The 15,372-nt window shown below is 38.5% G+C and overlaps 1 protein-coding gene across 1 annotated transcript in view; it reads right to left on the bottom strand.

Moving 5' to 3' along the window:
* Positions 1–15,372, bottom strand: part of col5a2a (collagen, type V, alpha 2a) — a 34,467-nt gene that overhangs the window by 10,799 nt on the left and 8,296 nt on the right. Inside the window, exons 2-18 of the mRNA XM_026375932.1 lie at positions 6,638–6,859; positions 6,234–6,253; positions 6,111–6,143; positions 5,983–6,015; positions 5,676–5,729; positions 4,871–4,963; positions 4,546–4,614; positions 2,933–2,977; positions 2,718–2,771; positions 2,471–2,524; positions 1,603–1,656; positions 1,422–1,475; positions 1,203–1,256; positions 1,008–1,052; positions 675–728; positions 483–527; positions 236–289 (exon numbers count right to left, since the gene is read on the bottom strand). Coding sequence (XP_026231717.1) covers positions 236–289; positions 483–527; positions 675–728; positions 1,008–1,052; positions 1,203–1,256; positions 1,422–1,475; positions 1,603–1,656; positions 2,471–2,524; positions 2,718–2,771; positions 2,933–2,977; positions 4,546–4,614; positions 4,871–4,963; positions 5,676–5,729; positions 5,983–6,015; positions 6,111–6,143; positions 6,234–6,253; positions 6,638–6,859 — 1,037 coding nt within the window. The remainder of the gene's footprint in view (positions 1–235; positions 290–482; positions 528–674; positions 729–1,007; positions 1,053–1,202; positions 1,257–1,421; positions 1,476–1,602; positions 1,657–2,470; positions 2,525–2,717; positions 2,772–2,932; positions 2,978–4,545; positions 4,615–4,870; positions 4,964–5,675; positions 5,730–5,982; positions 6,016–6,110; positions 6,144–6,233; positions 6,254–6,637; positions 6,860–15,372) is intronic.

Here is a 15,372-nt window from a genome sequence, read left to right as displayed (position 1 = left end):
TAAGTAGGAGTACAGTATGAACATTTTTGCTCAAGAAAACTAAAATCTGACTCATTTTTAAATTAGTGAATATAACACTGGATCATAATGAGTACAATAATAATCACTTAATTAATTTACATGCTGCTGAGTGGTTTGTACATTTCACACCAGGGATATACAGGCTGCTGATTCTGCTGTATGTTAATAATCTGAATCTGGAAAGTAACTAGTAACTATAGTTCGCTGTACTTGCCTTCATTCCTGGGGCTCCTGGATATCCAGGTGGGCCACTGAGACCCAGAGGACCCTGTCACCAAAAAGCAAAGTTATCATACTAAGACTAAGAATTAAGTAAAACTCACATTTGTTCAGAGAACATTTAAAGAAACTCATAATTGGAGCCCTGAACCTTTACATGTGATTTTATGTCAAACTGGCCATAATGCAATTTTGCTTACTGAAGGCTACAGTAAATCAAAACACAGTGAATGCTGACTTACCATTGGACCAGGTTTTCCAATATTACCTGGTGAACCACGCTTTCCCTAAAAGACAAAAATTTGAGTTAATTTGAGTTTTGAGTTGATGTCTCTGTTTTAGAAATAACTGACACAACAATAATAATATAATACACACAATCAGTCATTAGAGAGAGCAAAATTATTTGAGGTGAATAGTGATATTGTCCTTACTGCTATACCACCAGGTCCCGGCCGTCCTCTCTCCCCTGGCATCCCAGCAGGACCCTGTTTTACAAACATTATTATTTACAGCTTCTCGCCATTTACAGGAAGTCCACAGTGTTCTACAGCAACTGTGGATGCAGTCTTGTTTTTTTCTAGATAAGAGCAGATGTACATATACACATACATTCACAAGTAACACAATTTGTATCATCTGTACGGGCTGAGCCAGGTAATTTATGTGCATTAGACTTCTTAAAGTTTCCACTAGATCCAGTTGAAATAAATGACGACATTAAGCTAGAAAGCATTAGGAAGTTTAATTTTAACAACATATCTTACCATGGGTCCAGGTCCTCCCATTGGACCAGGAGGTCCTGTAGCACCCTAGATACGCAGAAAAAATAGACATTTTGTAATATGACAGTACTATTACATATTACATACTGTAGGCTTTGTAGAAAGTAAATATCTAATTGCATCCAACAAGTTTTACATAACCAGCTGGGAATCAAACTAACTTTACTTCATTTCTACCTTGGATCCAACAGCTCCAGTTTCACCTTTTTGGCCTAGTGGTCCACCGTGGCCCTGTTAACAAAAACAAAATAAAGTCAGTTGGTATTCTTAGTCATCCTTTTCTAGAGCCGAGCTAAGGACCACTTCAAAATTGTAGTAGAGCATTTGTAGGATCACACTAGCTGGCAAGTCACTGGAAAAGATGACATGTAAAAACATATGATTTCCTATACTCACTCTGTGACCCTTTAGTCCAGGAGGTCCAGGTGTGCCTGGAAATCCCCTGGCTCCCTAAAATATGTGGCACAAACCAGCACAGTCAGTTATAACTTTTAAACAATCGTTAACAACCAAATATACAGTTTCTTGGCAGTGCTATGCAGCAGAGTGATGAAGGTGTAGGAGTAGGGAAGCTTACAGGTGATCCAGGAAAGCCAACTTCTCCAGTATTTCCTGATTTGCCTGGTTCTCCCTGTGTGGGCATATGGCATTTACACTTTACAAACATCTGTACATATGTTAAATTAATCCAGTTTAGAACATTATTCACTTCTTAATAATAACACAAAGGTATTCAATTGCTTTGTTATATATAAAGCCTCTGTCTTTGAGTTTGTCTATATATATATATGTAAAACAATCTACGCTTTGATATATTATTTGTGGGTTTCCCATCGATCCTCATATTAATTGTGAAAGATCTCCCATCGTGTCAAACTAATGAGCTCCTCTCCTTTGTCCTCTTCTCTATCCATTAAATGCTACCATTGCATGTCATAAACTTTGTGTCTTCTCTCTCCTGTAGTTGTGCTTCCACCTCTCTGTCTCCCTCTCTCTGTTCTCCTCTGCAGGAATCCTCAGACTTGGAGCTGTATATCTCCAGAGTGCAGTTACTGGCCCTACCGACCTGCCCGATGTTTGCTGCTTGTTGTTGTTTTTTGTTGCCTGCTGTTCTTTTCTCTCTCCTCTTTCCAATCACCCTGCTGGAGGTTACTTCCTCTAAGTTTTTCCTTTCCACTGTTGCCTAATGCTTGCTCAAATGGGATTGTTTTCTATATAACCCTGTATACAATTGTATTTTGTAAGGTCTTAAAGCTTAAACCATGTGTGAGATGACACAGAGAGATGACGCTCTGTTGTGATTTGACGTTATACAAATAAAATTTATTTGAATTGAATAACGATTACAGATTTACACTAGGCTGGATTTCTTTCCTTTGTATCGCAGTTTGCACAAGTTAGACAAAATGTGATTGATCTTGACAAACAGCTCAGAACTGACTTACATCTTCACCAGGTTTCCCTGGAGGGCCCTCAGGTCCCCTTTGGCCAGCTGAACCCTGAAACACAGAGTCATGATGTAAACATCCAGTAATTTGAAACTACTCATAGTAACATAAAATATATTCAAGCTAATCCCACTCTTATACAGTATGTAAAGTATTCACACAGCAAAACACAAAACAGCTGAATCATGTATTCACATGGTAATTTGACCATTCGTACAGAATATATGTAAGAATTATGTTTTACCATATGTCCTGGATCACCAACATCTCCAGGGGGTCCTTGAGGTCCAGATGGACCCTTAAGAGCAGAAGGGAAATGATAAGACATTTAAAATATAAAAAGGGAGCAAATCAAAATCCAAATAAAAAAAACAATAAACACTTTTTATTATTAAAGTGTTTATTTAGCTTTAATTTAACTAGCTTGTCTGTCTAAGGTAGTTCATAATGTGGACTCACTTGTGCACCATTTGGTCCAGGAGGTCCTCTTGTTCCACCCTCTCCCTAAAACAAGTATGATGCAAAATCAGATGATTAACAATTCACAATATTCATCAGTCATAAATAATTTACATGTGTTTCGACAACAAGCAGTGAACTGAGAGGCTTAACACTGAAACTGATCTTTTTTTTTTTTTTTTTATCAAGAGGTTTTATGAACCCAAAACAGCATAGTAGATCACGAACATCTAGGACAATGTTGCAACAGTTGCACATTTCTTGTATCTGATTTTAAAAGCCTATTGAGAGGCTGCATTTTTCTGTTGTGCAATTGTTTCAGTAATATACTGAAAGAACAACTTACCATATTGCACAATATTCTATGTTTAAAGAACAACTTCACCAAGTTTCTACTTGCTATTGTTCTAAGTTGTTACCATTTATACAATCCCATATAAATGGTATTAAAGCTGGCTGTTTAACTCCACAAGACAATGTGGGAAAACAATTTTCAGTTAAAATGATGTCATATGGAGGAGCAGTTGATCAAGACTACAACCTCAACATCATCTGAGCTAAAAACTCCATCAGACAGCATTCAATGAATAAGCAACCTCATCCTGATTTAAAATTACGACATGCAACTTAAGCTAGCATTAGATTTACAGTAGAATCAATCAACTCTTCTCTGTTTAGCCAACATTTCTTTTTTTTAAATTAATTTCAACAGACCGCAGACCCCTTCAGGTAGTCACTGATATAAAACTACATTAAATGAGAAACTATAAATCTTTACTAACGAAGTAGAAATCCTTGATCTTCTCTGACTGGTTAGAAAGAGGAACCTCACTCAAGGGAATATTTCTGTATTGCTGCCAGGCTGTTCTATGAGCCAGTACTGTACCTCTCTACATCAAGATAAGTCATAAGTCAGCTTAAATGATTTTGCATTCCCCAAATATATAGTGTAGCTTTAACACATTAAGCTGTATACTCACCATGTTAGTGGGTTGTATTTTTGTATAGGTGAATGTCATTATAAACATATTATAACAGGAAACATTTTTTTTCTGCCAAGATATCTGATTTTGCAGTACAACATCCAGATTGTTATCCAGAACCAAACTACAGTATTACTACTACAATATTTTCTGTGTTAGACACAAGCATGGAAAAGAGGAAAAAATGGGGAATACAGAACCCTAGCCACATGTGGGACTCTAAAGTGACAGTTTGCACTTTTTTCCTTTAGCCCCATCCACTCCTTGGGACTTGCTTCAGAACTTATAACAGAACCAATTTGATATATTTGCATAAAAAATTATAAAGTCTAAAGCCTTGAAGTTTATCTATAATACAATACGTTAATAATATTTTGAAAGTCCTGTTCAAACTGTACAACATACAACACTCTGTATTTCATAGGGCCTTTTTTGAAGATGTGTCACTGTATTGCCAGTCAGTGCACAATATCATAACACTATCGTTGTTTTGAACTCACCACTGTTGTCTGCCAAAGCTACAAGCAGAAAAATACATCTTCTAATGCCTAATCAAACCTAATTATCAAAAATAAATAGTGATCTACTTTGCTTTATGGGTGAGTTCACATTTTGCTCACATCATCTTACCCTTGATCCAGTTAACATGCCTTGGGGTCCTGTTTTTCCATCAACTCCGGCAATCTGGGAGCCCAGACCCTGCAGGTGAAGCCAACACCTTTAATTGGTATGTATTATCAGTATGTGTTTGTATAGGAGCATATGATAAATGGCAAATAGGATGAGAGAGGCTAAATGGAAGCATATCTGGATACAAATTATATAGTACAACAGAACCAATGAAAGACATCATTTGCCTAGTGTTTGTTCTTGCTATGCTTGCTGGAACATGCATCTGTAGTAGGTGCAGAGATGTGTTTTTGCAGCGTGTGAGAGTATTCCCTGCACAACTCACTCCTGGGTGTGTTGGATGTCCCGGAGGTCCTGGTTCACCAGGCTGACCTGGCACACCGGGCTCTCCATCATAACCCGCGGAGCCCCGCAGTCCCTAGAAAGTAGAGAGAGAAAGAAAGAGATGCTGATTCACTTGATGAATGAAAACCATTTTATGACTATGCTCAGTCTGACACTGATTCATTGTTTTGTGGCTGAAACCATGTTGGTACATTTTGTACTGAAATTCTTTCTTGAACCTAAATAGTTAGACTGAGGGGTCACTTAGATATTTGGCTCAATATAGTCGAGTCATTCCAGTTTGATACAAATGATGCAGCTTAATTTCCTTTGTTTATGAACTATGAGCTATAGTGTAGTGAATACTGTACAGAAAGGAAACCAGTGGATACGTGCTAATAAATCACCCTCAAAATGCTGCTCTCAACTAGATTGTAACACTCATTCATCAAGCTGCTACATTTCTGCTTGCTAAGCACATTATACATCAGCCTTCCACACTACGCTACTACTGTTAGTGTCTTGCCCTTGAACTAAAAACTTGTTTTTATACTGCATTATTTTTTCAAGTTTGACAACGCTAGTCTGATAGAATAAGGTTATCCTCACGACTCTACAAACCCAAATTAACATCAAAACACAGTCCAACATTTGCACCTTATATTTGCATCTTACATATGTTCCTGATTAAATTAATCAAGAAAGACCCAGAAGGATTAGCTCATCCTACTTTGGCAATGTGTTTAAATTTTAATGTTCAAGCTGAGGTTCTGCTTTTGTCTGTGGAGACTGTGGATGTGACATACAGGCCTGCCTTTGTTTCCACGTGGTCCTCTTTCTCCTGGAGAGCCAGGTGGTCCCTGTTGTAAAAAACAAGAACAGTCGAGTGATGATCACACCACGACAATGTGAGCTGTTTCATAATGGACTGTGTGTGAACTGATGCTTATAATGTCACAGTGTCTCAGATGATTGTGGGGTTATTCAGTTGTGCCTTTTAAGCTGATGTTGCTCTGGAGGTAACTGTCCTCTTATGTCATCTAGTGTCAATTCAGTTGCTGAGTATTTACACAAAACATTTGCAGAAGCTTCCAGGAAACTAAAGATGCTCACCATAGGTCCAGGGCGGCCTCTGATACCAGTCACCTGCAGGGAAACAATTGGACACACCAGTTACACCCTTTATTTAGAGACTTTGTTTTGTTGCTGTGTAAAAGGTTTAGATTTAGCACATTACTTACAATTGGCACTTCCCCAGGTTCACCCTTCTGACCCTGAATAAACACAGAAATTACAAAACCTTTCTAACATGGTGCTGATAGTTACAGTAAACAAATGAAACATCAGAAACAACTGTGGCCTACCTTATAGATCCTGCCCCCATCTATTTTGAGGGAAAAAGCACAAAAGATCACATTCTTTAGTTCGACCCTATTTGCACAGCAAATGATTTAGGAACAGGTGCTCAATAAGTCAATAAGTGTGAAAGCTGTGAATGTTTAGTTCATGTAGAAGCAGTTATAGAGAAAGTAATTTTTCATCTTACCATGACTGCAGCTACCCGATAAAAGAACTGCTTTACTGCTTATGTGACAGATAAATAAATTGACAACCTGTCTGTATTTTTATTATTTTATTATTTATTATTGATTTTAACAAAGTCAGTTTGTCCTTGTTAGACTTTTTTTCTTGTTCTCATTTGAAGCTTGATGGGAAAATACAACATTTCCTTACATGTTTTTCACTCCTAAATGAACAGCTCACTCACCAAAAGTGCCTGTGTTGCTGGTGATGACTGAATCAGTCTGACAAACAGGGCAGCACTCGCCCTCAGGGATGACCATTTTCTCACAGTTAGTCAACTCCTCGCACTGGATTTCATCACAGAGGACCTGACCGTTGTCACACACACAGATCCGACATGGTTCTGGCTTCCAGATGTCCCTGTTTGTGTACACCTCGCCATCTGCTGTGCAGCTCAAGTCATCTCCTGAAACACACAAAGGTGGGCAGTTGTCTTTTTCAGCTTTGTGTCTATGAAACTAAAAGCAAAAGCAATAAGTGGATGTTGTTGGTTTTTGGACTTTTTGTTATCCACACCTTAATAGAAGCTCAGAAACCAGATAAAGTTTGTGAAAGGAGACTCTAATCATTAGTACACAGTGTACATCCTTGTATTAAGCAGTTACCTCGGAGAGATCAGTTGCTGAGTTAGCACAAATCTTCATAACTGCAAAAGTAATCATGATACATTAATGCTAAACCCACAATTTTAGCTTTATAGAAATCCAAAAAACGCATCTAAAAACCTAAATGCTTTATATGGTCTAGAGAGACCACCACATGGTTTTCCACCATATTCTGCACAAACTTTCAGAGAAACCAGGTCTGGAAAATGCGACCACCTGTTTTAGAGCCTCTCCAGAGATCTCCAGCCATGAGACATGAGCTCAAACCTGCAGCTTCTTCCAGACTCATTAACCACTATGATTTTTAAACTGATTTTATATTTTAAGATTGACATCACAAATAACATGGCACATAGTGCCTTGCACTTGCAGCAAATCATCAACAACTAAATACACAATCACTATAGCCCTGATAAATTTTTGTATCTATGGCCATTAGATGACTATTCCCCCTATCTGTTGGGGGGTCTGTCTGTCTTTCGGTGGCTTTAGCAGAGATCCTATATGTATGGATTCTGTATTCTGAGCCCACATCTGTCAGGTCTGCAGAAAGGACATCCTGAAGCTTTTACCTGTTCCTGCTATAAACAGTAGATGGCAGCTCCGAGCTTCACACTGCAGGTAAGTCAGGTTAGCCAGCTCCAGGAAAAGGCAGTGAAGATTCCTAACTACTAATGGAAGTTTATATTAAGAACTAGGAGAATATGATGACCTCAGCCTGTCTCATTCTGAACTGTGGAAATCTCCATGGCAAAATCAAGAGCAGTAAAAGTGTGTGTTTATAATGAGGTGTAATGGCGCAGGACAACATGTCTTAACAGAGCTTTATTCAGATATATGGTAGACTGGCCTGGTATGAAGTAGCAAATACAATGACAGCTGACAGCAACATGGCTGTTGCAACATGACTTTACTGGCTTGTAAAAAAACTATAACTAACTTTGAACAATGATGTATTCTGACACACTTATGGGACTTATGTTTAACATTCTCAAGTTACATTATGAAACACATCTTTTCTGTGGACTGCATAAGAAGATACAAATAGAAATGTACATTACAGACAATGCAATGAAGAAACTGCTTAAACAGGTCTGAGAACAACATAATCACATTACACAAACTAAACATACCTGTGTGATCACAAACTAGCACTAGAACAATAAAATGTACTGAGACAGAATATGCTGTGTTAGCAATAACTGTGAAATTACTGATTCTGTACAGATCAATGGTCATTTACTTTTCAAAGATCCTCCACTTTGCTGCCCCCTGTTGGTAGTAGCAACATGTGATGTGATGCTCAGCCTAATGTATACAATATGATATCCATCCATTACCCTAACTGCTTGTCCTCTTAAGGGTCATAGGAGTGCTGGAGCCTATCCCAGCTGTCACTGGGTGAGAGGCAGGGTACACCCTGGACAGGTTGCCAGTCTATCACAGGGATGACATACAGATACAGACAAGCATCACTATGGAAGTAAGCCAGACAGGGGAAGCACATGCAAACACTACACAGATCAGCAGATCCATGGTTTTAAACCTAGATCTTTCTTGCCATGAGACGACTGTGGTATCCACTACATACTGCCCTGTCAGCTATATATATATATTATCACAGAAAAACAATATAACATCAGCAGCAGCCAGCAGGGCTATTAAATCTAATACCATTCATAGGTTTACTATGAAGTGAAGAAGTGAAGGGCTTCCATTTCAAATCAGATATAACAGGTGAGACTCGCAAGACTCACGGTACACAAAAATGGCTTCTTCCACAGTGATCTTTGTGAAGGTATGCATACAATAGATGTGAATGATAAATTACATTCAAACTGATGATGAGACATCATCTGCACTTCTAAAGTTCCTCTAATTAAACAAAACTCAAGGCTTTGGATGCTGTACAATTGCACCATGTAATCAGACTAAGTATGGCTAGCTGTGATTTGAGTAATACCCATAGGGAGACACACGTGTATAGAAATGCAGAAGGAACTTTCTTTTTGTGGGATTTCTTGTTCTTCTTTCCTTTAATTTTGAATTATTTTAAGTAGGAATTATGTAGAATATTTTCATATGTAGTTAATGTAATCTGTATATTAAATGTATTATTCTTTGATCTAGATCTTCTTTAATATGAATTAACAGTCATTTTCACACACACACAAACCACAATATAAATGATCCCTTGACATAAAACAGTCTTTAACATAGACTCTTAATCTGCAGGCTTCTCTGATCCAGCTGTGTTGGCTGAGGACTACAGCTTTTATCTGTGTATATTTTAGAAGATCAACACTCCGCCTGGCAACTACAACCCCTAGGTATATCTTCCCTGTTCATCCTTGTTCTGTCAACTACAAAAGATTTGACGACAATAAAAACACCACATAGTTCGGTAAAAAAACTTTCTGCCTTGTAACGATCCATAACAATTCACTGTCTGTGGCCAAGTTGGGACGCACCTTAACCCTAAACCAAAGAATTATCAGTAAGCAAAACAAACGTGAGTCCATGGGACATGTGTCCAATTATCCCTCATTTGTGAAGACACTTCACAACTAATCTTTCATTTCAATTTTTCATCTTTTTTTTTTCTGTTTTTGCCTTAAACAAGTTGGATCGTCTCTTGCTGGGCTCTCAGGTAAGTGTTATCTTTACACATCTTTTACAGTGCGTGACTTCAGACATTTGGCTTAGACATAAAATTGCCACACCATGGATGTCTGGTTGAGCAGTAGGATACATAGCTGAGAGCGTTTTTTCCTGTTGGGCTTTGACTGATTTCAAACACTGTGTGTTGGGAGACTTAGATTTTTACTGGAAGAGAAATGTGGTTTTCACAGCAGTCTTAAAAACCACTAGCTCAGACAAGGAGGGAGAAAAGACGTTCACTTTTTCCCCTCCACTCAGCTAATTCATCGCAGGCTCCACGCTTTTCCACAGACGCTGTAATAGCACAGTTTAATCATGACAACGGTGAAAAGGCATGTCGGTGACTGCTTGATCGGGATTTTCCACTAGTCAGCTAAGAGGGCAGACAGTTTCCTCTCCTGGTCTAAAACATGGAGTCTGGAGCTCTTCAACATGACTCATGTGTCTGCTCTATCATCTATCATTTTGTACACTTCACCAGACATCAGCCCAGATAACAAAGAGCCCAAAATCCTCTGTGAAGTCACGGCGCACAGGAGGAACTCAACAATGAGGAAATAAACTGTTGCCTTTCCACAAACGTGATGTAGCTGGCAGATGTGAGAAAAGAAAAAAGAAAGAACATTTGTGGATTTATGGATTTTCCTGGGCTAATATGGAAATACTTATACTGTGTTTGGGGACAATCTACTGCAGCCAGAAGTCGAAGGGTTAGAAAATGACCTTATGGAAACAATGAGTCATTTAAACTTGATCTTTAATTTCCTTTAGCAAAAAAGTAGAGGCCCAAAACTGATTGGCAACACTGTTGTATAATTTTCAGAAAGATATCACCCTGTGGTTTATGGAATCAAATCACATGTTTTTTTCCATTCGTGGTTTGAACAAGATTGTCATTGCAGTGAGAGTAACTTAACTTGTGTTTAAATACTGTGAGGAGGACAGCCTGATTCTTAGTCCAGATGCAGATGAGTTACAGCTGCTGAGGGGTGGCTCTGCAGCAGCTGTGCTTTCCTGCTCAGAAACCCTCTGTGTCACGGACACACGTAAATCTCTCCTCTGTAAAAGCTCAGTGATTGGTCCACCAGTAAAGCTGTCCGTAAAAGCAGCCGCTGCACAAACATCAGTTGAAGCTTTGCCATGACAGCCCAAAAACAGGAACGCTGACCTTTTGCCTCACGTTAATAAAGTGTTTTGCATCGTTGCCCTGTCTTTTAAATGAATGGCAAAGGAATTTCATTTATATATCATGAAAGCATCCTGTCTGTTTAATATTCTCAAGCAGGAAGGATTTTCTGTATTATGTTGACAGGCCTTGAAATGTGAAAGGATTCTCCAGTTTGAACATGCTCTTCACCTTGGCTTCCACAAACAAAGCTCAGTATCTCGAGGGAGGGGTAGGAAGCTCAGGCCAGGAAAGTTGAAATGAATAAGTAGCTTGCTGATTACATGTCTAGGCTTTTCCATCAACAGGCCTTGTCTCCAGTGGGTGTCCCTTTAAAGAGGCAACCACAGTTATGAGCTGTTCCCATCCCATGTTCAGCCCTGGGAGGATTGTGTGCCTGCTAAAGTACACATCCCCCTCCTCTGTTCTTTATCTGTTCTGCTCAGTGACTCCTTACTTTATGTTGCTTGGACTGGATGCATTTCATCTAATAAGTGTTAAAGAAGAACTGGTAACTTTAGTACAAACCTGCATTTTCTACTAAAATACTAACACAGACACAACTTAATTTATTAGCAGCAATGGGGGAACATGGAATATGTATGTAGCAGCATGTAGTATTCTCAAGCACCTTTCACTGTCATAAAATACAGCTACTGCAGGGCAGAGGCTAAAAGAGACGTCCTTAATCCTTGCAGTTGTACTAATAAACAGGTTGTGTGTCTTTATGCCACATGGAATTAAATTTTCATCAGGTGACATACTCAAGGCTCTCACCAAGTTCAGGGTCAAAGTTCTTCTTTTTCCTGGTTGGAGGTACATCGCTCTCAGAATAAACTCCATGTGCAAAACTTTTCAGGGATAATTCCTCTGCTCTCTATTCGGTTCTAGTCTTTAATCAACACTGTGGCTTTACGACCAGTTATGTTCAGGGTGCAATATAATTTCTTTGCTTTGTTTTCTCTGCTTTTCTGCATTAATTAAAGTGCAGACATCTGACTGCAAAAGGCAGCGCTGTTTACTGAACAACATATTATTTACAGTATTTGAGTATAAGAATCGTAGAACAAAAACAGTGATGTTTAAATCATCAATCTGCACAATCCACAATTCATGTTCACTCCTAAACCCTGAACAGCTACACGTCACTTAATGCTACAATGATTTTTTGGTCAGCTCCGTCACATCTACATCATGCCACTAAAGTTTAAGTAGGAAACATCAACAAATAAACAACAACAAATAAATCTATAACACAACACAACTCAGCAGAATTATCATAAGAAGGTCCAAACAAAAACACTATGCTTTTAATAAATGCTGTATAACTCTTTATGTTAGTTTAAAATTTCAGAACAAAATGCTAATATATCTATAAGTTCACCAGGTGGAGCTCACATCAAGTCCTGGTAAACATTTAAACATGTGGTTTTTATATCCTCTCAGTTTGGATCCAGCGCACATTGATCAAACTAAATAAAACACACTGACACAAATGTGAACAATGTGCTACTCCACCTGTCTACCATCTACTTTATGAAATGTATATTAACCCACATATAACATGAAAACTAGTGTATCCACCTGCAATAATGTCAATTTAACTACTGAACTGGTCATTGTAGACAACCTGGTCATAAAACACGGACATTTCCTGTTCCTGTTAACACACAGCGGAGGAGCGTTGCTACATCTTTTATGGACATAATCAGTGCAAATAAGCATACTGCAGGCCATATACGATATCATAATGATCTAATTGATCCTGACACCTTTATAAAGTTTACAATTTATACTTTTTTTACAACTTTTAAAGTTTTACAATTGTAAAAGCTCGTAAAAGCAGGTATGCAGCAAAAGAACTGGGCAATCTCCAAAATTCCAGTTTACCAGAGCAGAGCGTTAACATATACAAGGGGTGAGAGATCACGGTATTTTACATCAACTCAGCACACAGCCAGATGTGGAAGAATAAACTGTGGAGTGTGCAAACAGAAGAACCCAGAGAAAAGCTGATCCATGTTCCAGCACTACATACTTTGTGCCTGCATGGGATTTTTCTTTGTTACCTACGCCATGTGACTACAATGAACTCATTGTTGTAAACATGTAACTACTAACTAACTACTACACACTGTTTCAATGTGGATATTATGCACTGAGCACTCGTTCTGCCTGACTATGCAGTTGTTGCTATGATGGAGGGTTAAATGTTTTAGAAAATCATGACATGGAGCATGCTAGTCGATACTGTATTTGTTAATATGTGTCAATTATCATTATTTTAGTCTGAGGTACAATTGGTAATGGTCAAAATGACCAATAAAAACACTGAGCATTGAAGTCCATGTTCTGCAGACTTAAACACGCTGTCTGCAGCTCACATCAGTGCTGAACATCTGTTTGTCCTATTAGGTGCAGACTGAGGTGCTGGCATAAAACGTTTCTCTCTGTCTCTCTGCTGTGTCTGTATCTCAATGATTATGTGTGAGTATGTGAATATAATCACAGATGGTTGATCTGTACAGTGGCTCTATTAAAATCTTGTTTACCATTTTCATTGTGCATTCATGTGGCTTTCTGCAAACTCAATACAACAGCAACATAACATCAGATGTTCACATCTTACACAATTCTTTCATTTAGAGAACTGTACACAAAGTATACACTGCTTACAGTGTCACGACTTAAAGGTTAACATTTCTAACAATCATCATGCTCACTTGTGAAAGCCAAATGATGAAACACACATGTTCAATCACTAGCATTCTTAACGTGAGGAAGGACTATGAGTTGTTTTATGAGGTGTCCATATTAGTGGTGAGCAGCAAGCCCAAAGGCAAGGCAGATTTATTGTCTCCACATTTCTGTCTGACCTCAGTGCTATGGTAGTTTAGGGATGCTGCATCCTGTCCTTAGACCAAATGGCTGCCAGAGGCTCTTTTTTAAATCCCACTTTTTATTTTGCATTAGCCTGTGTTTTCTCATATCCTCGTTAAGCTCTCCAGTCTTCCTTTCTTTCCTCATCCCCCTCCTCCTTTTTAGGACTTTGGCACACTCCCCTTTTTTCCCTTTTTTGCTCTTTTTTGTTTTCATTTCCTATCTATTTTGTCTGTACTTCCCTTTAATTTCTTCCCCTTTGCTCTTTTTGTTTCTGTCTCCATTTTGTTATTCCAAAAGCTCAGAGAAATTATGCAGCTATCATAAGTATGTGTAGCCCCTCAAGCAGAAGATATTTCTCTAAATATTTACATTATAAACTGGACTGCGTAGTGTGTGGTCACAAGCTTGACACTATTTATATTTACATTAGGTGGTAATATTTTACTGTTATAATGTCTGTAACAGCAGGATAAGTTCTGTTGAATGACTGACAACAGTATGAGCAATCAGGACCACTAGGAGTCATATCTTAGGCTACGCACACAACAATGTAACTTACATTACATTAAGTTGAGGTCGAGGCAGATGGCCGCCCACTATGAGCCTGGTTCTGTTGGATGTTTCTTCCTCTAAAGGGAGTTTTTCCTCTCACTGTTGCCTAAAGCTTGCTCAAATGGGATTGTTGGGTTTTCTCTATAATTTTGTGTATAAATATTTTCTGTAAGGTCTTAAACCTCACGATCTCAAGGCACTTGAGATAACTTCTGTTGTAAATTGGCGCTATACAAATAAAATTGAATTGAATTGAATTGAATTAGGGATTCAGAAGGTTACGTTCTGCTGGAGCTTAAGCACAGGTTCTGCTACTTCATGTTATAAAGAACCAAATCAATAATTTTAATCAGAACTTAATTCTTACACATTGAAAACAATAAAGGAGGTATAAAAGTAAGTAGTTAAGGCCTTTAGTGTAACAACTTACAACTAATGTTTTTCCGTGCAGAAATTTGTGTCACATCTGAAACATAGCAAAAAACACTGCTGGAACATTCTTGGTAATTTATAGAAATGTGAGTTTACAAGTGGGTTACAGTGCTGAATATCAGACACAGCCAATGTTTTGACTATTGGAATCCCATGTTAAATCTCTTGAAAATAGTGTGTGAGCAGCAGTTTAGGTCAAAAACAATTTCCATCCCACATTAATTTGATCTCTCAAATGGAAACCATGACTTACAGTGTAACTCCAGGTGAACTACCTCAAGTGCTCTAGTATTTTCCAGAGTCATCTATTAGCACATCTAAAGGATAGCAGCTTGGGTTGTTTTCAGCGACTTCCTCCCCACAGGTACAAGCCGCCTGGGACTCTCATTAGTAGATAACTCTTTTTTATTTAAAGCCAAACAGTGCAGTGGCTATGCTGGCTAGTAGCCAGTATTAGCTGTGGTTAACACTGCCTAGATAACTGTGAGGAGCCTGAAAGGGAGCCGGCCCTACAGGGCCTCTTTCTTGTGATGACATCACTCAGGCTGAAGCCCTCAGGGGACACACAGAATTTATTACTTTCTCTTTATTGCTAAATGGAGCCCTTGAAGTTTGCTGCAG

The sequence above is a fragment of the Anabas testudineus genome, chromosome 21 (assembly GCF_900324465.2).
Source record: "Anabas testudineus chromosome 21, fAnaTes1.2, whole genome shotgun sequence".
Taxonomy (NCBI): domain Eukaryota; kingdom Metazoa; phylum Chordata; class Actinopteri; order Anabantiformes; family Anabantidae; genus Anabas; species Anabas testudineus.
Note: the sequence above shows the minus strand (reverse complement) of the source record. Positions and strands in the feature narration are given on the sequence as shown.